Source organism: Triturus cristatus, chromosome 12 (assembly GCF_964204655.1).
Source record: "Triturus cristatus chromosome 12, aTriCri1.1, whole genome shotgun sequence".
In the NCBI taxonomy this organism is placed as follows: Eukaryota; Metazoa; Chordata; class Amphibia; order Caudata; family Salamandridae; genus Triturus; species Triturus cristatus.
In genome coordinates this window covers 687,890,691-687,912,862 of record NC_140595.1, presented here as the reverse complement: position 1 = coordinate 687,912,862, position 22,172 = coordinate 687,890,691, and the positions used below count along the sequence as shown (strand labels likewise).

Genomic DNA, 22,172 nt, shown 5'->3' with positions numbered 1-22,172 from the left:
TACAGTGGCATAGAGTGCAGTGGTGTATAGTAGAGTAGTGTAGAGTGCAGTGATGCAGAGAAGGTTAGAGTGGTCTATGGTGCAGAGAAGAGTGCAGTGGCATGGAGTGCACTGGCATAGAGTGGTGCAGAGAAGAGCAGAGTGGCATAGAGCACAGTGCTGTATAGTGGTTTTGGAAAGAGCAGAGTGGCATTGAGTGCAGAGGCGTAGAATGGTCCAGAGAAGAGCAGATTGCCATAGAGCGCACTGACGTAGAGTGGTGTGAGTAGAATTAAGTGATCTAGAGTGCATTGGTGAAGAGTAGAGTGTTGAAGAGTAGAGTAGAGTGGTGCAGAGTAGAGTAGAGTGGTGCAGAGTAGAGTGGGCAAGAGCAGCGTGATGGAGCGTAGTGTGGTGTGGCATAGAGTGGTGCGGAATAGAGTGGTGTGCCGTAGAGTGCAGCGACGTAGAGTGCAGTGGCATACAGTAGAGTGTCATAGAGTTCCGTGGCATAGAGTGCAGTGGTGTAGAGTAGAGTAGTGTTGAGTGCAGTGGAGTAGAGTAGAGTGCAGTGATGCAGAATATAGTGGCATAGAGGGCAGTACTGTACAGGAGAGGGCAGTACTGCACAGGAGAGTGCAGTGGCATGGAGTGCAGTGAATCAGGCCCTAAGAGTTTACTGGAGGGTTACTCTAAAAACAATGTGATGGATATTTCGCCCACCTTATTACAAGTGCCATAGAATGTAATCCACTTGTAATAAGGTGGACAGGATATCCATCACATTTATAATGGAGCAACCTGTCTATCAAACTCTAAATCAGGCCCTAACCATTTAGGTAACCACAATGGGCATGATTACTAAAAATTGACATGAGCGCGGCTCACTTACCTATTGTAGATCTTGTGGTGTTCGGCGACAGTGAGGTGCTTGAACGAGTAGTGACAGAGGTTGTAGAGTGAGCTGTTGAAAGACTGACACTGCTGGATCTCAAAGTACTGTGGCTCTCAGTGGAGCTGGTTCTCCGTGAGGTGCTTTGACTCGCCGCAGTGATGTTACTCACTGTGGTGATGTGGCTGCCGGTGCTGAGGAAGCTCTCTGTTTTGCTCGTACTCGCCGTGGACATTTGACTCCCTGTGGTAACATGACTCTCTTCTGTCTGTCGACTTTCTCTTTCTGTCTGCATATTAGTTGTCAGGCTATATGATGGTGGAATCTCTGACTTAGTTAGACTCTCTGGTGTTGTCAGACTCTCTAAACTGGTCATACTCTCTGGTGTTCTCAAACTCTCTAGTGTGCTCAGACTCTCTGGTGTTGACAGCCTTTCTGGTGTTTTCAAACTCTCATGTGTGCTCAGACTGTGTGGCCTGCTTGTTGACTTAGATGGTATTAAAGTTGTTGCTGTGAGCAAGCTCTTTGAGGTTGTAAGACTCTCTGGCATGGTCACAGTGACTGATGTGCTCACACTCACTATTGTTCTCAGACTCTCTGGTGTACTTAAACTAAGTGGTGTGCTTATTGACTCTGGTGGAGTTAAACTCACTGGTTTGGTCAAGCTCTTTGACGTTGTCAGAATTTTTGAAGTGGTCATAGTCATTAGTGTGCTAAACCTCTCTGTTGTTCCCAGGCTCTCTGGTGTGCTCAGATTCTCTGGAGTTGACATGCTCTCATGTGTGCTCAAACTTTCTGGTGTGCTCAGAGTCTCTGGTGTTGACATGCTCTCATGAGTGCTCACACTCTCATGTGTGCTCAAACTCTCTGCTGTGCTCAGAAACTCTGGAGTTGACATACTCTCATGTGTGCTCAGACTTTCTAGTGTGCTCAGAGTCTCTGGAGTTGACATGCTCTCATTAGCGCTCTGGCTCTCTGGTGTGCCCAGAGTCTGTGGTGTTGACATGCTTTCATGTGTGCTCAGACTCTCTGGTGTGCTCAGAGTCTCTGGTGTTGACATGCTCTCATGTGTGCTCAGGCTCTCTGGTGTGCTCAGGGTCTCTGGTGTTGCTATGCTCTCACGTGTGCTCAGGCTTTCTGGTGTACTCAGACTCTCTGGTGTGCTCAGAATCTCAGGTGTTGACATGCTCTCATGTGTGCTCAGGTTGTCTGGTATGCTCTGAGTCTCTTGTGTTGACATGCTCTCATGTGTGCTCAGGCTCTCTGCTGTGCTCAGAGTCTCTGGTGTTGACATGCTCTCATGTGTGCTCAGGCTCTCTGCTGTGCTCAGAGTCTCTGGTGTTGACATGCTCTCATGTGTGCTCAGGCTCTCTGGTGTGCTCAGAGTCTCAGTTGTTGACATGCTCTTGTGTGTGCTCAGGCTCTCTGGTGTGCTCACACTCTCTGGTGTGCTCAGAATCTCTGGTGTTGACATGCTCTCATGTGTGTTCTGGCTCTCTGGTGTGCTCTGAGTCTCTGGTTTTGACATGCTCTCATGTGTGCTCTGGTCCTCTGGTGTGCTCAGAGTCTGTGGTGTTGACATGCTCTCATGTGTGCTCAGGCTCTCTGGTGTGCTCATACTCTCTGGTGTGCTCAGAGTCTCTGGTGTTGACATGCTCTCATGTGTGCTCAGGCTCTCTGGTGTGCTCAGAGTCTCTGGTGTTGACATGCTCTCATTTGTACTCAGGCTCTCTGGTGTGGTCAGAGTCTCTGGTGTTGCTATGCTCTCACGTGTGCTCAGGCTTTCTGGTGTACTCAGACTCTCTGGTGTGCTCAGAATCTCAGGTGTTGACATGCTCTCATGTGTGCTCAGGCTCTCTTGTGTGCTCAGAGTCTCTGGTGTTGACATGCTTTCATGTGTGGTAATGCTCTCTGGTGTGCTCTGAGTCTCTGGTGTTGACATGCTCTCATGTGTGCTCAGACTCAGTGGTGTGCTCAGAGCCTCTGGTGTTGACATGCTCTTGTGTGTGCTCAGGCTCTCTGGTGTGCTCAGAGTCTGTGGTGTTGACATGCTCTTGTGTGTGTTCAAGCTCCCTGGTGTGCTCATACTCTCTGGTGTGCTCAGAATATCTGGTGTAGACATGCTCTCTTGTGTGCTGAGGCTCTCTGGTGTGCTCAGAGTCTCCGGAGTTGACATGCTCTCATATGTGCTCAGGCTCACTGATGTGCTCAGAGTCTCTGGTGTTGACATGCTCTCATGTGTGCCCAGGCTCTCTGGTGTGCTCAGAGTCGCTGTTGTGCTCGGAATCTCTGGTGTTGACATGCTTTCATGTGTGCTCAGGCTCTCTGGTGTGCTCAGAGTCTCAGTTGTTGATATGCTCTTGTGTGTGCTCAGGCTCTCTGGTGTGCTCACACTCTCTGGTGTGCTCAGAATCTCTGGTGTTGACATGCTCTCATGTGTGCTGAGGCTCTCTGGTGTGCTCGGAGTCTCCGGAGTTGACATGCTCTCATGTGTGCTCAGGTTCACTGTTGTGCTCAGAGTCTCTGGTGTTGACATGCTCTCATGTGTGCCCAGGCTCTCTGGTGTGCTCAGACTCTCTGGTGTTAACATGCTCTTGTGTGTGCTCAGGCTCTCTGGTGTGCTCACACTCTCTGGTGTGCTCAGAATCTCTGGTGTTGACATGCTCTCATGTGTGCTCAGGCTCTCAGGTGTGCTCAAAGTCTCCGGAGTTGACATGCTCTCATGGGTGCTCAGCCTCTCTGGTGTGCTCATAGTCTCTGGGGTTGACATGCTCTCATGTGTGCTCAGGCTCTCTGGTGTGCTCAGAGTCTCTGTTGTTGACATGTTCTCATGTGTGCTCAAGCTCTCTGGTGTGCTCAGACTCTCTGGTGTTGACATACTCTTGTGTGTGTTCTGGCTCTCTGGTGTGCTCAGAGTCTCTGGTGTTGACATGCTCTCATGTGTGCTCAGGCTCTCTGGTGTGCTCATACTCTCTGGTGTGCTCAGAGTCTCTGGTGTTGACGTGCTCACATGTGTGCTCAGGCTCTCTGGTGTGCTCAGAGTCTCTGGTGTTGACATGCTCTCATGTGTACTCAGGTTCTCTGGTGTGGTCAGAGTCTCTGGTGTTGCTATGCTCTCACGTGTGCTCAGGCTTTCTGGTGTACTCAGACTCTCTGGTGTGCTCAGAATCTCAGGTGTTGACATGCTCTCATGTGTGCTCAGGTTGTCTGGTGTGCTCAGTGTCTCTGGTGTTGACATGCTTTCATGTGTGGTAATGCTCTCTGGTGTGCTCTGAGTCTCAGGTGTTGACATGCTCTCATGTGTGCTCAGACTCACTGGTGTGCTCAGAGCCTCTGGTGTTGACATGCTCTTGTGTGTGCTCAGGCTCTCTGGTGTGCTTAGAGTCTGTGGTGTTGACATGCTCTCGTGTGTGTTCAAGCTCCCTGGTGTGCTCAGACTCTCTGGTGTGCTCAGAATCTCTGGTGTTGACATGCTTTCATGTGTGCTCAGGCTCTCTGGTGTGCTCAGAGTCTCAGTTGTTGACATGCTCTCGTGTGTGCTCAGGCTCTCTGTTGTGCTCACACTCTCTGGTGTGCTCAGAATCTCTGGTGTTGACATGCTCTCATGTGTGCCCAGGCTCTCTGGTGTGCTCAGAGTCTCTGTTGTGGTCAGAATCTCTGGTGTTGACATGCTTTCATGTGTGCTCTGGCTCTCTGGTGTGCTCAGACTCTCTGGTGTTAACATGCTCTTGTGTGTGCTCAGGCTCTCTGGTGTGCTCACACTCTCTGGTGTGCTCAGAATTTCTGGTGTTGACATGCTCTCCTGTGTGCTCAGGCTCTCAGGTGTGCTCAAAGTCTCCGGAGTTGACATGCTCTCATGGGTGCTCAGGCTCTCTGGTGTGCTCAGAGTCTCTGGTTTTGACATGCTCTCATGTGTGCTCTGGTCCTCTGGTGTGCTCAGAGTCTCTGGTGTTGACATGCTCTCATGTGTGCTCAGGCTCTCTGGTGTGCTCATACTCTCTGGTGTGCTCAGAGTCTCTGGTGTTGACGTGCTCTCATGAGTGCTCAGGCTCTCTGGTGGGCTCAGAGTCTCTGGTGTTGACATGCTCTCATTTGTACTCAGGCTCTCTGGTGTGGTCAGAATCTCAGGTGTTGACATGCTCTCATGTGTGCTCAGGCTCTCTGGTGTGCTCAGAGTCTCTGGTGTTGACATGATTTCATGTGTGGTAATGCTCTCTGGTGTGCTCTTGGTCTCTGGTGTTGATATGCTCTCATGTGTGCTCAGACTCACTGGTGTGCTCAGAGCCTCTGGTGTTGACATGCTCTTGTGTGTGCTCAGGCTCTCTGGTGTGCTCAGAGTCTGTGGTGTTGACATGCTCTCGTGTGTGTTCAAGCTCCCTGGTGTGCTCAGACTCTCTGGTGTGCTCAGAATATCTGGTGTTGACATGCTCTCATGTGTGCTGAGGCTCTCTGGTGTGCTCAGAGTCTCCGGAGTTGACATGCTCTCATGTGTGCCCAGGCTCTCTGGTGTGCTCCGAGTCTCTGTTGTGTTCAGAATCTCTGGTGTTGACATGCTTTCATGTGTGCTCAGGCTCTCTGGTGTGCTCAGAGTCTCAGTTGTTGACATGCTCTTGTGTGTGCTCAGGCTCTCTGGTGTGCTCACACTCTCTGGTGTGCTCAGAATCTCTAGTGTTGACATGCTCTCATGTGTGCTGAGGCTCTCTGGTGTGCTCAGAGTCTCTGCTGTTGACATGCTCTCATGTGTGCCCAGGCTCTCTGGTGTGCTCAGACTCTCTGGTGTTAACATGCTCTTGTGTGTGCTCAGGCTCTCTGGTGTGCTCACACTCTCTGGTGTGCTCAGAATCTCTGGTGTTGACATGCTCTCATGTGTGCTCAGGCTCTCAGGTGTGCTCAAAGTCTCCGGAGTTGACATGCTCTCATGGGTGCTCAGGCTCTCTGGTGTGCTCATAGTTTCTGGGGTTGACATGCTCTCATGTGTGCTCAGGCTCTCTGGTGTGCTCAGAGTCTCTGTTGTTGACATGCTCTCATGTGTGCTCAAGATCTCTGGTGTGCGCATACTCTCTGGTGTTGACATACTCTTGTGTGTGTTCTGGCTCTCTGGTGTGCTCAGAGTCTCTGGTGTTGACATGCTCTCATATGTGCTCAGGCTCTCTGGTGTGCTCATACTCTCTGGTGTGCTCAGACTCTCTGGTGTTGACGTGCTCTCATGTGTGCTCAGGCTCTCTGGTGTGCTCAGAGTCTCTGGTGTTAACATGCTCTCATGTGTACTCAGGTTCTCTGGTGTGGTCAGAGTCTCTGGTGTTGACCTGCTCTCATGTGTGCTCAGACTCACTGGTGTGCTCAGAGCCCCTGGTGTTGACATGCTCTTTTGTGTGCTCAGGCTCTCTGGTGTGCTTAGAGTCTGTGGTGTTGACATGCTCTCGTGTGTGTTCAAGCTCCCTGGTGTGCTCAGACTCTCTGGTGTGCTCAGAATCTCTGGTGTTGACATGCTTTCATGTGTGCTCAGGCTCTCTGGTGTGCTCAGAGTCTCAGTTGTTGACATGCTCTCGTGTGTGCTCAGGCTCTCTGTTGTGCTCACACTCTCTGGTGTGCTCAGAATCTCTGGTGTTGACATGCTCTCATGTGTGCCCAGGCTCTCTGGTGTGCTCAGAGTCTCTGTTGTGGTCAGAATCTCTGGTGTTGACATGCTTTCATGTGTGCTCTGGCTCTCTGGTGTGCTCAGACTCTCTGGTGTTAACATGCTCTTGTGTGTGCTCAGGCTCTCTGGTGTGCTCACACTCTCTGGTGTGCTCAGAATTTCTGGTGTTGACATGCTCTCCTGTGTGCTCAGGCTCTCAGGTGTGCTCAAAGTCTCCGGAGTTGACATGCTCTCATGGGTGCTCAGGCTCTCTGGTGTGCTCAGAGTCTCTGGTTTTGACATGCTCTCATGTGTGCTCTGGTCCTCTGGTGTGCTCAGAGTCTCTGGTGTTGACATGCTCTCATGTGTGCTCAGGCTCTCTGGTGTGCTCATACTCTCTGGTGTGCTCAGAGTCTCTGGTGTTGACGTGCTCTCATGAGTGCTCAGGCTCTCTGGTGGGCTCAGAGTCTCTGGTGTTGACATGCTCTCATTTGTACTCAGGCTCTCTGGTGTGGTCAGAATCTCAGGTGTTGACATGCTCTCATGTGTGCTCAGGCTCTCTGGTGTGCTCAGAGTCTCTGGTGTTGACATGATTTCATGTGTGGTAATGCTCTCTGGTGTGCTCTTGGTCTCTGGTGTTGATATGCTCTCATGTGTGCTCAGACTCACTGGTGTGCTCAGAGCCTCTGGTGTTGACATGCTCTTGTGTGTGCTCAGGCTCTCTGGTGTGCTCAGAGTCTGTGGTGTTGACATGCTCTCGTGTGTGTTCAAGCTCCCTGGTGTGCTCAGACTCTCTGGTGTGCTCAGAATATCTGGTGTTGACATGCTCTCATGTGTGCTGAGGCTCTCTGGTGTGCTCAGAGTCTCCGGAGTTGACATGCTCTCATGTGTGCCCAGGCTCTCTGGTGTGCTCCGAGTCTCTGTTGTGTTCAGAATCTCTGGTGTTGACATGCTTTCATGTGTGCTCAGGCTCTCTGGTGTGCTCAGAGTCTCAGTTGTTGACATGCTCTTGTGTGTGCTCAGGCTCTCTGGTGTGCTCACACTCTCTGGTGTGCTCAGAATCTCTAGTGTTGACATGCTCTCATGTGTGCTGAGGCTCTCTGGTGTGCTCAGAGTCTCTGCTGTTGACATGCTCTCATGTGTGCCCAGGCTCTCTGGTGTGCTCAGACTCTCTGGTGTTAACATGCTCTTGTGTGTGCTCAGGCTCTCTGGTGTGCTCACACTCTCTGGTGTGCTCAGAATCTCTGGTGTTGACATGCTCTCATGTGTGCTCAGGCTCTCAGGTGTGCTCAAAGTCTCCGGAGTTGACATGCTCTCATGGGTGCTCAGGCTCTCTGGTGTGCTCATAGTTTCTGGGGTTGACATGCTCTCATGTGTGCTCAGGCTCTCTGGTGTGCTCAGAGTCTCTGTTGTTGACATGCTCTCATGTGTGCTCAAGATCTCTGGTGTGCGCATACTCTCTGGTGTTGACATACTCTTGTGTGTGTTCTGGCTCTCTGGTGTGCTCAGAGTCTCTGGTGTTGACATGCTCTCATATGTGCTCAGGCTCTCTGGTGTGCTCATACTCTCTGGTGTGCTCAGACTCTCTGGTGTTGACGTGCTCTCATGTGTGCTCAGGCTCTCTGGTGTGCTCAGAGTCTCTGGTGTTAACATGCTCTCATGTGTACTCAGGTTCTCTGGTGTGGTCAGAGTCTCTGGTGTTGACCTGCTCTCATGTGTGCTCAGACTCACTGGTGTGCTCAGAGCCCCTGGTGTTGACATGCTCTTTTGTGTGCTCAGGCTCTCTGGTGTGCTTAGAGTCTGTGGTGTTGACATGCTCTCGTGTGTGTTCAAGCTCCCTGGTGTGCTCAGACTCTCTGGTGTGCTCAGAATCTCTGGTGTTGACATGCTCTCATGTGTGCTCAGGCTCTCTGGTGTGCTCAGAGTCACCGGAGTTGACATGCTCTCATATGTGCTCAGGCTCACTGGTGTGCTCAGAGTCTCTGGTGTTGACATGCTCTCATGTGTGCCCAGGCTCTCTGGTGTGCTCAGAGTCTCTGTTGTGCTCAGAATCTCTGGTGTTGACATGCTTTCATGTGTGCTCAGGCTCTCTGGTGTGCTCAGAGTCTCAGTTGTTGACATGCTCTCATGTGTGCTCAGGCTCTCTGTTGTGCTCACACTCTCTGGTGTGCTCAGAATCTCTGGTGTTGACATGCTCTCATGTGTGCCCAGGCTCTCTGGTGTGCTCAGAGTCTCTGTTGTGGTCAGAATCTCTGGTGTTGACATGCTTTCATGTGTGCTCCGGCTCTCTGGTGGGCTCATAGTTTCTGGGGTTGACATGCTCTCATGTGTGCTCCGGCTCTCTGGTGTGCTCAGACTCTCTGGTGTTAACATGCTCTTGTGTGTGCTCATGCTCTCATGTGTGCTCAGGCTCTCTGGTGTGCTCAGAGTCTCTGTTGTTGACATGCTCTCATGTGTGCTCAAGCTCTCTGGTGTGCTCATACTCTCTGGTGTTGACATACTCTTGTGTGTGTTCTGGCTCTCTGGTGTGCTCAGAGTGTCTGGTGTTGACATGCTCTCATGTGTGCTCAGGCTCTCTGGTGTGCTCATACTCTCTGGTGTGCTCAGAGTCTCTGGTGTTGACGTGCTCTCATGTGTGCTCAGGCTCTCTGGTGTGCTCAGAGTCTCCGGAGTTGACATGCTCTCATATGTGCTCAGGCTCACTGGTGTGCTCAGAGTCTCTGGTGTTGACATGCTCTCATGTGTGACCAGGCTCTCTGGTGTGCTCAGAGTCTCTTTTGTGGTCAGAATCTCTGGTGTTGACATGCTTTCATGTGTGCTCCGGCTCTCTGGTGTGCTCAGACTCTCTGGTGTTAACATGCTCTTGTGTGTGCTCAGGCTCTCTGGTGTGCTCACACTCTCTGGTGTGCTCAGAATCTCTGGTGTTGACATGCTCTCATGTGTGCTCAGGCTCTCAGGTGTGCTCAAAGTCTCCGGAGTTGACATGCTCTCATGGGTGCTCAGGCTCTCTGGTGTGCTCAGAGTCTCTGGTGTTGACATGCTCTCATGTGTACCCAGGCTCTCTGGTGTGGTCAGAGTCTCTGGTCTTGACATGCTCTCATGTGTGCTCAGGCTCTCTGGTGTGGTCAGAGTCTCTGGTCTTGACATGCTCTCATGTGTGCTCTGGTCCTCTGGTGTGCTCAGAGTCTCTGGTGTTGACATGCTCTCATGTGTGCTCAGGCTCTCTGGTGTGCTCATACTTTCTGGTGTGCTCAGAGTCTCTGGTGTTGACGTGCTCTCATGTGTGCTCAGGCTCTCTGGTGTGCTCAGAGTCTCTGGTGTTGACATGCTCTCATTTGTACTCAGGCTATCTGGTGTGGTCAGAGTCTCTGGTGTTGCTATGCTCTCACGTGTGCTCAGGCTTTCTGGTGTACTCAGACTCTCTGGTGTGCTCAGAATCTCAGGTGTTGACATGCTCTCATGTGTGCTCAGGCTCTCTGGTGTGCTCAGATTCTCTGGTGTTGACATGCTTTCATGTGTGGTAATGCTCTCTGGTGTGCTCTGAGTCTCTGGTGTTGACATGCTCTCATGTGTGCTCAGACTCACTGGTGTGCTCAGTGCCTCTGGTGTTGACATGCTCTTGTGTGTGCTCAGGCTCTCTGGTGTGCTCAGAGTCTGTGGTGTTGACATGCTCTCGTGTGTGTTCAAGCTCCCTGGTGTGCTCAGACTCTCTGGTGTGCTCAGAATATCTGGTGTTGACATGCTCTCATGTGTGCTCAGGCTCTCTGGTGTGCTCAGAGTCTCTGGTGTTGACATGCTCTCATGTGTACTCAGGTTCTCTGGTGTGGTCAGAGTCTCTGGTGTTGCTATGCTCTCACGTGTGCTCAGGCTTTCTGGTGTACTCAGACTCTCTGGTGTGCTCAGAATCTCAGGTGTTGACATGCTCTCATGTGTGCTCAGGTTGTCTGGTGTGCTCAGTGTCTCTGGTGTTGACATGCTTTCATGTGTGGTAATGCTCTCTGGTGTGCTCTGAGTCTCAGGTGTTGACATGCTCTCATGTGTGCTCAGACTCACTGGTGTGCTCAGAGCCTCTGGTGTTGACATGCTCTTGTGTGTGCTCAGGCTCTCTGGTGTGCTTAGAGTCTGTGGTGTTGACATGCTCTTGTGTGTGTTCAAGCTCCCTGGTGTGCTCAGACTCTCTGGTGTGCTCAGAATCTCTGGTGTTGACATGCTTTCATGTGTGCTCAGGCTCTCTGGTGTGCTCAGAGTCTCAGTTGTTGACATGCTCTCGTGTGTGCTCAGGCTCTCTGTTGTGCTCACACTCTCTGGTGTGCTCAGAATCTCTGGTGTTGACATGCTCTCATGTGTGCCCAGGCTCTCTGGTGTGCTCAGAGTCTCTGTTGTGGTCAGAATCTCTGGTGTTGACATGCTTTCATGTGTGCTCTGGCTCTCTGGTGTGCTCAGACTCTCTGGTGTTAACATGCTCTTGTGTGTGCTCAGGCTCTCTGGTGTGCTCACACTCTCTGGTGTGCTCAGAATTTCTGCTGTTGACATGCTCTCATGTGTGCTCAGGCTCTCAGGTGTGCTTAAAGTCTCCGGAGTTGACATGCTCTCATGGGTGCTCAGGCTCTCTGGTGTGCTCAGAGTCTCTGGTTTTGTCATGCTCTCATGTGTGCTCTGGTCCTCTGGTGTGCTCAGAGTCTCTGGTGTTGACATGCTCTCATGTGTGCTCAGGCTCTCTGGTGTGCTCATACTCTCTGGTGTTCTCAGAGTCTCTGGTGTTGACGTGCTCTCATGTGTGCTCAGGCTCTCTGGTGGGCTCAGAGTCTCTGGTGTTGACATGCTCTCATTTGTACTCAGGCTCTCTGGTGTGGTCAGAATCTCAGGTGTTGACATGCTCTCATGTGTGCTCAGGCTCTCTGGTGTGCTCAGAGTCTCTGGTGTTGACATGCTTTCATGTGTGGTAATGCTCTCTGGTGTGCTCTGAGTCTCTGGTGTTGATATGCTCTCATGTGTGCTCAGACTCACTGGTGTGCTCAGAGCCTCTGGTGTTGACATGCTCTTGTGTGTGCTCAGGCTCTCTGGTGTGCTCAGAGTCTGTGGTGTTGACATGCTCTCGTGTGTGTTCAAGCTCCCTGGTGTGCTCAGACTCTCTGGTGTGCTCAGAATATCTGGTGTTGACATGCTCTCATGTGTGCTGAGGCTCTCTGGTGTGCTCAGAGTCTCCGGAGTTGACATGCTCTCATGTGTGCCCAGGCTCTCTGGTGTGCTCTGAGTCTCTGTTGTGCTCAGAATCTCTGGTGTTGACATGCTTTCATGTGTGCTCAGGCTCTCTGGTGTGCTCAGAGTCTCAGTTGTTGACATGCTCTTGTGTGTGCTCAGGCTCTCAGGTGTGCTCACACTCTCTGGTGTGCTCAGAATCTCTAGTGTTGACATGCTCTCATGTGTGCTGAGGCTCTCTGGTGTGCTCAGAGTCTCTGCTGTTGACATGCTCTCATGTGTGCCCAGGCTCTCTGGTGTGCTCAGACTCTCTGGTGTTAACATGCTCTTGTGTGTGCTCAGGCTCTCTGGTGTGCTCACACTCTCTGGTGTGCTCAGAATCTCTGGTGTTGACATGCTCTCATGTGTGCTCAGGCTCTCAGGTGTGCTCAAAGTCTCCGGAGTTGACATGCTCTCATGGGTGCTCAGGCTCTCTGGTGTGCTCATAGTTTCTGGGGTTGACATGCTCTCATGTGTGCTCAGGCTCTCTGGTGTGCTCAGAGTCTCTGTTGTTGACATGCTCTCATGTGTGCTCAAGATCTCTGGTGTGCTCATACTCTCTGGTGTTGACATACTCTTGTGTGTGTTCTGGCTCTCTGGTGTGCTCAGAGTCTCTGATGTTGACATGCTCTCATGTGTGCTCAGGCTCTCTGGTGTGCTCATACTCTCTGGTGTGCTCAGAGTCTCTGGTGTTGACGTGCTCTCATGTGTGCTCAGGCTCTCTGGTGTGCTCAGAGTCTCTGGTGTTGACATGCTCTCATGTGTACTCAGGTTCTCTGGTGTGGTCAGAGTCTCTGGTGTTGACCTGCTCTCATGTGTGCTCAGACTCACTGGTGTGCTCAGAGCCTCTGGTGTTGACATGCTCTTTTGTGTGCTCAGGCTCTCTGGTGTGCTTAGAGTCTGTGGTGTTGACATGCTCTCGTGTGTGTTCAAGCTCCCTGGTGTGCTCAGACTCTCTGGTGTGCTCAGAATCTCTGGTGTTGACATGCTCTCATGTGTGCTGAGGCTCTCTGGTGTGCTCAGAGTCACCGGAGTTGACATGCTCTCATATGTGCTCAGGCTCACTGGTGTGCTCAGAGTCTCTGGTGTTGACATGCTCTCATGTGTGCCCAGGCTCTCTGGTGTGCTCAGAGTCTCTGTTGTGCTCAGAATCTCTGGTGTTGACATGCTTTCATGTGTGCTCAGGCTCTCTGGTGTGCTCAGAGTCTCAGTTGTTGACATGCTCTCATGTGTGCTCAGGCTCTCTGTTGTGCTCACACTCTCTGGTGTGCTCAGAATCTCTGGTGTTGACATGCTCTCATGTGTGCCCAGGCTCTCTGGTGTGCTCAGAGTCTCTGTTGTGGTCAGAATCTCTGGTGTTGACATGCTTTCATGTGTGCTCCGGCTCTCTGGTGTGCTCATAGTTTCTGGGGTTGACATGCTCTCATGTGTGCTCCGGCTCTCTGGTGTGCTCAGACTCTCTGGTGTTAACATGCTCTTGTGTGTGCTCAGGCTCTCATGTGTGCTCAGGCTCTCTGGTGTGCTCAGAGACTCTGTTGTTGACATGCTCTCATGTATGCTCAAGCTCTCTGGTGTGCTCATACTCTCTGGTGTTGACATACTCTTGTGTGTGTTCTGGCTCTCTGGTGTGCTCAGAGTCTCTGGTGTTGACATGCTCTCATGTGTGCTCAGGCTCTCTGGTGTGCTCATACTCTCTGGTGTGCTCAGAGTCTCTGGTGTTGACGTGCTCTCATGTGTGCTCAGGCTCTCTGGTGTGCTCAGAGTCTCCGGAGTTGACATGCTCTCATATGTGCTCAGGCTCACTGGTGTGCTCAGAGTCTCTGGTGTTGACATGCTCTCATGTGTGACCAGGCTCTCTGGTGTGCTCAGAGTCTCTTTTGTGGTCAGAATCTCTGGTGTTGACATGCTTTCATGTGTGCTCCGGCTCTCTGGTGTGCTCAGACTCTCTGGTGTTAACATGCTCTTGTGTGTGCTCAGGCTCTCTGGTGTGCTCACACTCTCTGGTGTGCTCAGAGTCTCTGGTGTTGACATGCTCTCATGTGTGCTCAGGCTCTCAGGTGTGCTCAAAGTCTCCGGAGTTGACATGCTCTCATGGGTGCTCAGGCTCTCTGGTGTGCTCAGAGTCTCTGGTGTTGACATGCTCTCATGTGTACCCAGGCTCTCTGGTGTGGTCAGAGTCTCTGGTCTTGACATGCTCTCATGTGTGCTCAGGCTCTCTGGTGTGGTCAGTGTCTCTGGTCTTGACATGCTCTCATGTGTGCTCTGGTCCTCTGGTGTGCTCAGAGTCTCTGGTGTTGACATGCTCTCATGTGTGCTCAGGCTCTCTGGTGTGCTCATACTTTCTGGTGTGCTCAGAGTCTCTGGTGTTGACGTGCTCTCATGTGTGCTCAGGCTCTCTGGTGTGCTCAGAGTCTCTGGTGTTGACATGCTCTCATGTGTGCTCAGGCTCTCTGGTGTGGTCAGAGTCTCTGGTCTTGACATGCTCTCATGTGTGCTCTGGTCCTCTGGTGTGCTCAGAGTCTCTGGTGTTGACATGCTCTCATGTGTGCTCAGGCTCTCTGGTGTGCTCATACTTTCTGGTGTGCTCAGAGTCTCTGGTGTTGACGTGCTCTCATGTGTGCTCAGGCTCTCTGGTGTGCTCAGAGTCTCTGGTGTTGACATGCTCTCATTTGTACTCAGGCTCTCTGGTGTGGTCAGAGTCTCTGGTGTTGCTATGCTCTCACGTGTGCTCAGGCTTTCTGGTGTACTCAGACTCTCTGGTGTGCTCAGAATCTCAGGTGTTGACATGCTCTCATGTGTGCTCAGGCTCTCTGGTGTGCTCAGAGTCTCTGGTGTTGACATGCTTTCATGTGTGGTAATGCTCTCTGGTGTGTTCTGAGTCTCTGGTGTTGACATGCTCTCATGTGTGCTCAGACTCACTGGTGTGCTCAGTGCCTCTGGTGTTGACATGCTCTTGTGTGTGCTCAGGCTCTCTGGTGTGCTCAGAGTCTGCGGTGTTGACATGCTCTCGTGTGTGTTCAAGCTCCCTGGTGTGCTCAGACTCTCTGGTGTGCTCAGAATATCTGGTGTTGACATGCTCTCATGTGTGCTGAGGCTCTCTGGTGTGCTCAGAGTCGCCGGAGTTGATATGCTCTCATATGTGCTCAGGCTCACTGATGTGCTCAGAGTCTCTGGTGTTGACATGCTCTCATGTGTGCCCAGGCTCTCTGGTGTGCTCAGAGTCTCTGTTGTGCTCAGAATCTCTGGTGTTGACATGCTTTCATGTGTGCTCAGGCTCTCTGGTGTGCTCAGAGTCTCAGTTGTTGACATGCTCTTGTGTGTGCTCAGGCTCTCTGGTGTGCTCACACTCTCTGGGGTGCTCAGAATCTCTGGTGTTGACATGCTCTCATGTGTACTGAGGCTCGCTGGTGTATTCAGAGTCTCCCGAGTTGACGTGCTCTCATGTGTGCTCAGGTTCACTGTTGTGCTCAGAGTCTCTGGTGTTGACATGCTCTCATGTGTACCCAGGCTCTCTGGTGTGCTCAGACTCTCTGGTGTTAACATGCTCTTGTGTGTGCTCAGGCCCTCTGGTGTGCTCATACTCTCTGGTGTTGACATACTCTTGTGTGTGTTCTGGCTCTCTGGTGTGCTCAGAGTCTCTGGTGTTGACATGCTCTCATGTGTGCTCAGGCTCTCTGGTGTGCTCATACTCTCTGGTGTGCTCAGAGTCTCTGGTGTTGACGTGCTCTCATGTGTGCTCAGGCTCTCTGGTGTGCTCAGAGTCTCCGGAGTTGACATGCTCTCATATGTGCTCAGGCTCACTGGTGTGCTCAGAGTCTCTGGTGTTGACATGCTCTCATGTGTGACCAGGCTCTCTGGTGTGCTCAGAGTCTCTTTTGTGGTCAGAATCTCTGGTGTTGACATGCTTTCATGTGTGCTCCGGCTCTCTGGTGTGCTCAGACTCTCTGGTGTTAACATGCTCTTGTGTGTGCTCAGGCTCTCTGGTGTGCTCACACTCTCTGGTGTGCTCAGAATCTCTGGTGTTGACATGCTCTCATGTGTGCTCAGGCTCTCAGGTGTGCTCAAAGTCTCCGGAGTTGACATGCTCTCATGGGTGCTCAGGCTCTCTGGTGTGCTCATAGTCTCTGTTGTTGACATGCTCTCATGTGTGCTCACGCTCTCTGGTGTTGACATACTCCTGTGTGTGTTCTGGCTCTCTGGTGTGCTCAGAGTCTCTGGTGTTGACGTGCTCTCATGTGTGCTCAGGCTTTCTGGTGTGCTCAGAGTCTCTGGTGTTGACATGCTCTCATGTGTACTCAGGTTCTCTGGTGTGGTCAGAGTCTCTGGTGTTGCTATGCTCTCACGTGTGCTCAGGCTTTCTGGTGTACTCTGACTCTCTGGTGTGCTCAGAATCTCAGGTGTTGACATGCTCTCATGTGTGCTCAGGTTGTCTGGTGTGCTCAGAGTCTCTGGTGTTGACATGCTTTCATGTGTGGTAATGCTCTCTGGTGTGCTCTGAGTCTCTGGTGTTGACATGCTCTCATGTGTGCTCAGACTCACTGGTGTGCTCAGAGCCTCTGGTGTTGACATGCTCTTGTGTGTGCTCAGGCTCTCTGGTGTGCTTAGAGTCTGTGGTGTTGACATGCTCTCGTGTGTGTTCAAGCTCCCTGGTGTGCTCAGACTCTCTGGTGTGCTCAGAATCTCTGGTGTTGACATGCTCTCATGTGTGCTGAGGCTCTCTGGTGTGCTCAGAGTCACCGGAGTTGACATGCTCTCATATGTGCTCAGGCTCACTGATGTGCTCAGAGTCTCTGGTGTTGACATGCTCTCATGTGTGCCCAGGGTCTCTGGTGTGCTCAGAGTCTCTGTTGTGCTCAGAATCTCTGGTGTTGACATGCTTTCATGTGTGCTCAGGCTCTCTGGTGTGCTCAGAGTCTCAGTTGTTGACATGCTCTTGTGTGTGCTCAGGCTCTCTGGTGTGCTCACACTCTCTGGTGTGCTCAGAATCTCTGGTGTTGACATGCTCTCATGTGTACTGAGGCTCGCTGGTGTATTCAGAGTCTCCGGAGTTGACGTGCTCTCATGTGTGCTCAGGTTCACTGTTGTGCTCAGAGTCTCTGGTGTTGACATGCTCTCATGTGTACCCAGGCTCTCTGGTGTGCTCAGGCTCTCTGGTGTTAACATGCTCTTGTGTGTGCTCAGGCTCTCAGGTGTGCTCACACTCTCTGGTGTGCTCAGAATCTCTGGTGTTGACATGCTCTCATGTGTGCTCAGGCTCTCAGGTGTGCTCAAAGTCTCCGGAGTTGACATGCTCTCATGGGTGCTCAGGCTCTCTGGTGTGCTCATAGTCTCTGGGGTTGACATGCTCTCATGTGTGCTCAGGCTCTCTGGTGTGCTCAGAGTCCCTGTTGTTGACATGCTCTCATGTGTCCTCACGCTCTCTGGTGTTGACATACTCCTGTGTGTGTTCTGGCTCTCTGGTGTGCTCAGAGTCTCTGGTGTTGACGTGCTCTCATGTGTGCTCAGGCTCTCTGGTGTGCTCAGAGTCTCAGTTGTTGACATACTCTTGTGTGTGCTCAGGCTCTCTGGTGTGCTCAGAGTCTCAGTTGTTGACATGCTCTCGTGTGTGCTCAGGCTCTCTGTTGTGCTCACACTCTCTGGTGTGCTCAGAATCTCTGGTGTTGACATGCTCTCATGTGTGCTGAAGCTCTCTGGTGTGCTCAGAGTCTCTGGTGTTGACATGCTCTCATGTGTGCCCAGGCTCTCTGGTGTGCTCAGAGTCTCTGTTGTGCTCAGAATCTCTGGTGTTGACATGCTTTTATGTGTGCTCAGGCTCTCTGGTGTGCTCAGAGTCTCAGTTGTTGACATGCTCTTGTGTGTGCTCAGGCTCTCTGTTGTGCTCACACTCTCTGGTGTGCTCAGAATCTCTGGTGTTGACATGCTTTCATGTGTGCTCCGGCTCTCTGGTGTGCTCAGACTCTCTGGTGTTAACATGCTCTTGTGTGTGCTCAGGCTCTCTGGTGTGCTCACACTCTCTGGTGTGCTCAGAATCTCTGGTGTTGACATGCTCTCATGGGTGCTCAGGCTCTCTGGTGTGCTCATAGTCTCTGGGGTTGACATGCTCTCATGTGTGCTCAAGCTCTCTGGTGTGCTCAGAGTCTCTGTTGTTGACATGCTCTCATGTGTGCTCAAGCTCTCTGGGGTGCTCAGACTCTCTGGTGTTGACATACTCTTGTGTGTGTTGTGGCTCTCTGGTGTGCTCACAGTCTCTGGTTTTGACATGCTCTCATGTGTGCTCTGGCCCTCTGGTGTGCTCAGAGTCTCTGGTGTTGACATGCTCTCATGTGTGCTCAGGCTCTCTGGTGTGCTGATACTCTCTGGCGTGCTCACAGTCTCTAGTGTTGACATGCTCTCATGTGTGCTCAGGCTCACTGGTGTGCTCAGAGGCTCTGGTGTTGACATGCTCTTGTGAGTGCCCAGGCTCTTCTGTGTGCCCAGGCTCTCTGGTGTGCTCAGAATCTCTGGTGTTGACATTCTCTCATGTGTGCTGAGGCTCTCTGGTGTGCTCAGAGTCTCTGGTGTTGACATGCTTCCATGTGTGCTCAGGCTCTCTGGTGTGCTCAGAGTCTCTGTTGTTGACATGCTCTCACGTGTGCTCCGGCTCTCTGGTGTGCTCAGATTCTCTGGTGTTGACATGCTCTTGTGTGTGCTCAGGCTTTCTGGTGTGCTCAGACTCTCTCGTGTGCTCATAAGCTCTGGTGTTGACATGCTCACATGTGTGCTCAGGCTCTCAGGTGTGCTCAGAGACGCTAGAGTTGACATGCTCTCATGTGTGCTCAGGCTCTCTGGTGTGCTCAGACTCCCTGGTGTTGACATGCTCTCGTGTGTGCTCAGGCTCTCTGGTGTGCTCAGACTCTCTGGTGTGCTCAGAAGCTCTGGTGTTGACATGCTCACATGGGCGCTGAGGCTCTCAGGTGTGCTCTGAGTCTCTGGTGATGACATGCTCTCATGTGTGCTCAGGCTCTGTGGTGTGCTCGGAGTCTCTGGTGATGACATGCTCTCATGTGTGCTCTGGCTCTCTGGTGTGCTCATAGTCTCAGTTGTTGACATGCTCTCATGTGTGCTCCGGCTCTCTGGTGTGCTCAGACTCTCTGGTGTTAACATGCTCTTGTGTGTGCTCAGACTTACTGGTGTGCTCAGAATCTCTGGTGTTGACATGCTGTCATGTGTGCTCAGGCTCTCAGGTGTGCTCAGAGTCTTCCGAGTTGACATGCTCTCACGTGTGCTCAGGCTCTCTGGTGTGCTCATAGTCTCTGGGGTTGACATGCTCTCATGCGTGCTCAGGCTCTCTGGTGTGCTCAGGGTCTCTGTTGTTGACATGCTCTCATGTGTGCTCAGGCTCTTTGGTGTGCCTAGACTCTCTGATGTTGACATGCTCTTGTGTGTGCTCTGGCTCTCTGGTGTGCTCACAGTCTCTGGTTTTGACATGCTCTCATGTGTGCTCTGGCCCTCTGGTGTGGCCAGAGTCTCTGGTGTTGACATGCTCTCATGTGTGCTCAGGCTCTCTGGTGTGCTCATACTCTCTAGTGTGCTTAGAGTCTCTGGTGTTGACGTGCTCTCTGGTGTGCTTTGGCCCTCTGGCGTGCTGAGAGTCTCTGGTGTTGACATGCTCTCATGTGTAGTCAGGCTCTCTGGTGTGATCAGAGTCTCTGGTGTTGCTATGCTCTCATGTGTGCTCAGGCTCTCGGGTGTACTCAGACTCTCTGGTGTGCTCAGAATATCTGGTTTTGACATGCTCTCATGTGTGCTCAAGCTCTCTGGTGAACTCGGAGTCTCTGGTGTTGACATGCTCTCATGTGTGCTCAGACTCTCTGGTGTGCTCAGAGCCTCTGGTGTTGATATGCTCTTGTGTGTGCTCAGGCTCTCTGGTATGCTCAGAGTCTGTGGTGTTGACATGCTCTCTTGTGTGCTCAGGCTCTCTGGTGTGCTTAGACTCTCTGGTGTGCTCAGAATCTCTGGTGTTGACATGCTCTCATGTGTGCTCAGGCTCTCTGGTGTGCTCAGAGTCTCTGTTGTTGACATGCTCTCACGTGTGCTCCGGCTCTCTGGTGTGCTCAGACTCTCTGGTGTTGACATGCTCACATGTGTGCTCAGGCTCTCAGGTGTGCTCAGAGTCGCCCGAGCTGACATGCTCTCATGTGTGCTCAGGCTAACTGGTGTGCTCAGCGTCTCTGGTGTTGACATGCTCTCTTGTGTGCCCAGTCTCTCTGGTGTGCTCAGAGTCTCTGGGGTGGAAATGCTCTCATGTGTGCTCAGGCTCTCTGGTGTGCTCACACTCTCTGGTGTTGATATGCTCTTGTGTGAGCTCAGGCTCTCTGCTGTGCTCAGACTCTCTGGTGTGCTCAGAATCTCTGGTGTTGACATGCTCCCATGTGTGCTGAGGCTCTCTGGTGTGCTCAGAGTGTCTGCAGTTGACATACTTTCATGTGTGTGCAGGCTCTCTGGTGTGCTCAGTGTCTCCGATGTTGACATGCTCTCATGTGTGCTCAGGTTCTCTGCTGTGCTCAAAGTCTCTGGTGTGGACATGCTCTCATGTGTGCTCAGGCTCTCTGGTGTGCTCAGGGTCTCTGGTGTTGACATGCTCTTGTGTGTGCTCAGGCTCTCCGGTGTGCTCAGAGTTTCTGATGTTGACGTGCTCTCATGTGTGCTCCAGCTCTCTGGTGTGCTCAGAGTCTCTGGTGTTAACATGCTCTCATGATTGCTTAGACTCTCTGGTGTGCTCAGACTCTCTGGTGTGCTCAGAGCCTTTGGTGTTGACATGCTCTTGTGTGTGCTCAGGCTCTCTGGTGTGCTCACACTCTCTGGTGTGCTCAGAATCTCTGGTGTTGACATGCTCTCATGTGTGCTCAGGCTCTCTGGTGTGCTCAGAGTCTCAGGTGTTGACATGCTCTCATGCGTACCTAGACTCTCAGGTGTGCTCAGACTCTCAAGTCTGCTCAGTCTCTCTGTTGTTGTCACACTCTGAGCTGTACTCTGACTCTCTGGTGTTGTCACACTCTCAGGGGTGTTCAGACTCTCTGACAATGTCATGATGCTCGAGGAGGTTCCAGTCGTTTCGCTGTTGTTACTTCCCACTGAACGGATCCCTCTCCGGCTCCTGCTCTTACGCAGTTCCACCGCCTGATTGTTCTTCTGCGTCTCCTCATCCAGTAGTTCGTTGTAGCTTCCACCTACCCGTAGCTCATGGTGCTCTCCTGGCTGCCTTTGTTGCTCTGCCTGGTGCATCTGCTGACGCCCGTGGTGTGCTGGGTGGATGTGTGGTCCTCCATCCGTCCTGTGCTCTCCACACTCAGAGGCGCAAAGGCCGGTGGCGCTCAAACCGACTTGGTACTTGGCTATCCTCTCCTCGGGCTCTATGGTCCTCAATGGCTCCTCCTGCCCCATCCAAGGGTTCTGTAGATCTGAGGATGAAAAGTAACCGTGAGTATTGTGTGATTTACAGTTCGGACTACAATTATCCAGATTACTAACCTATGGATATTAATCTATTTCTTAAACGCATTTGAATTAAAGCAAACACATTTGCTGGTCTTAGAAACTTTCCTATCCCGTCAATCTCTATGAGTTTGAAACATTCAGCAGAATAAAAACATAACATCCGGTTCAGGAGAGTTCATTAGCAACATCATATTCTCCGTATCACTGTCAGCCAACAATTTACCTAGAATTAAACCAAGAGCACTTTATCTAAAAGGATGGAATGCCATGATTGAGTTAAGAGGCATTGAGATTTAAGGACTTGTCCAGCTCGCTATATCTCGAAGCACCTTTAGGCTGTGATTTAAAACCCAGCAATATGATGAGACCAGCTCTTCAGGTCTCTGACACCAAAATCTATAGATCCAACATGTCTAGGAGCGGACATTGACGTGCTCTTTGCCAGCAAAGTGGGACTGTGCACAAATCTAAAACACAGAAGCTGTTTACGGGGCCAGGATATTTAATTTGTTTCAAATAAATTTCATCAGGTCCGTCTTGGCATAGTCCTACCCCAAGTCTCTTGAGTTATAAATTGGATTAAGATGGGCTAAAAGGCATCCTTGAGGCGGTCCACTCCCCTAACTGAACCCCTTTCAGTACTGAATTAACTGTTGGCATAAATAATCAAAGAAGCTGTCCCTTTACAATCTGCACCAGTACTTACTTTGTCCAACATTTATACTGCTGTTAATTGGCTGCATTCATTTCTTTATTTGGTCTATTTGTTTACATTTACCTTCCAGATGAATTCAACCAACTGCTTTACTTTAAAAATTGTAATAAGCAATTCTTTCCGTCCATCATTCTTTATATGCCCTTGTGCGATGCCCTATATCCAGACAGAATGCCCAAGCTGCTCTACTGAAGAGGCCCGAATAGGCCCAAACCTGTCTGCTTTTGCTTGTGTTCTGGGTCAGAGGTGATTTG

General features: G+C 51.5%; 1 protein-coding gene across 1 annotated transcript in view; it reads right to left on the bottom strand.

The window, feature by feature from the left end:
• The window catches only part of LOC146780098 (uncharacterized), an 84,915-nt gene that overhangs the window by 42,687 nt on the left and 20,056 nt on the right, over nt 1–22,172 (bottom strand). Inside the window, exon 2 of the mRNA XM_085639674.1 lies at nt 872–21,166. Coding sequence (XP_085495800.1) covers nt 872–21,166 — 20,295 coding nt within the window. The remainder of the gene's footprint in view (nt 1–871; nt 21,167–22,172) is intronic.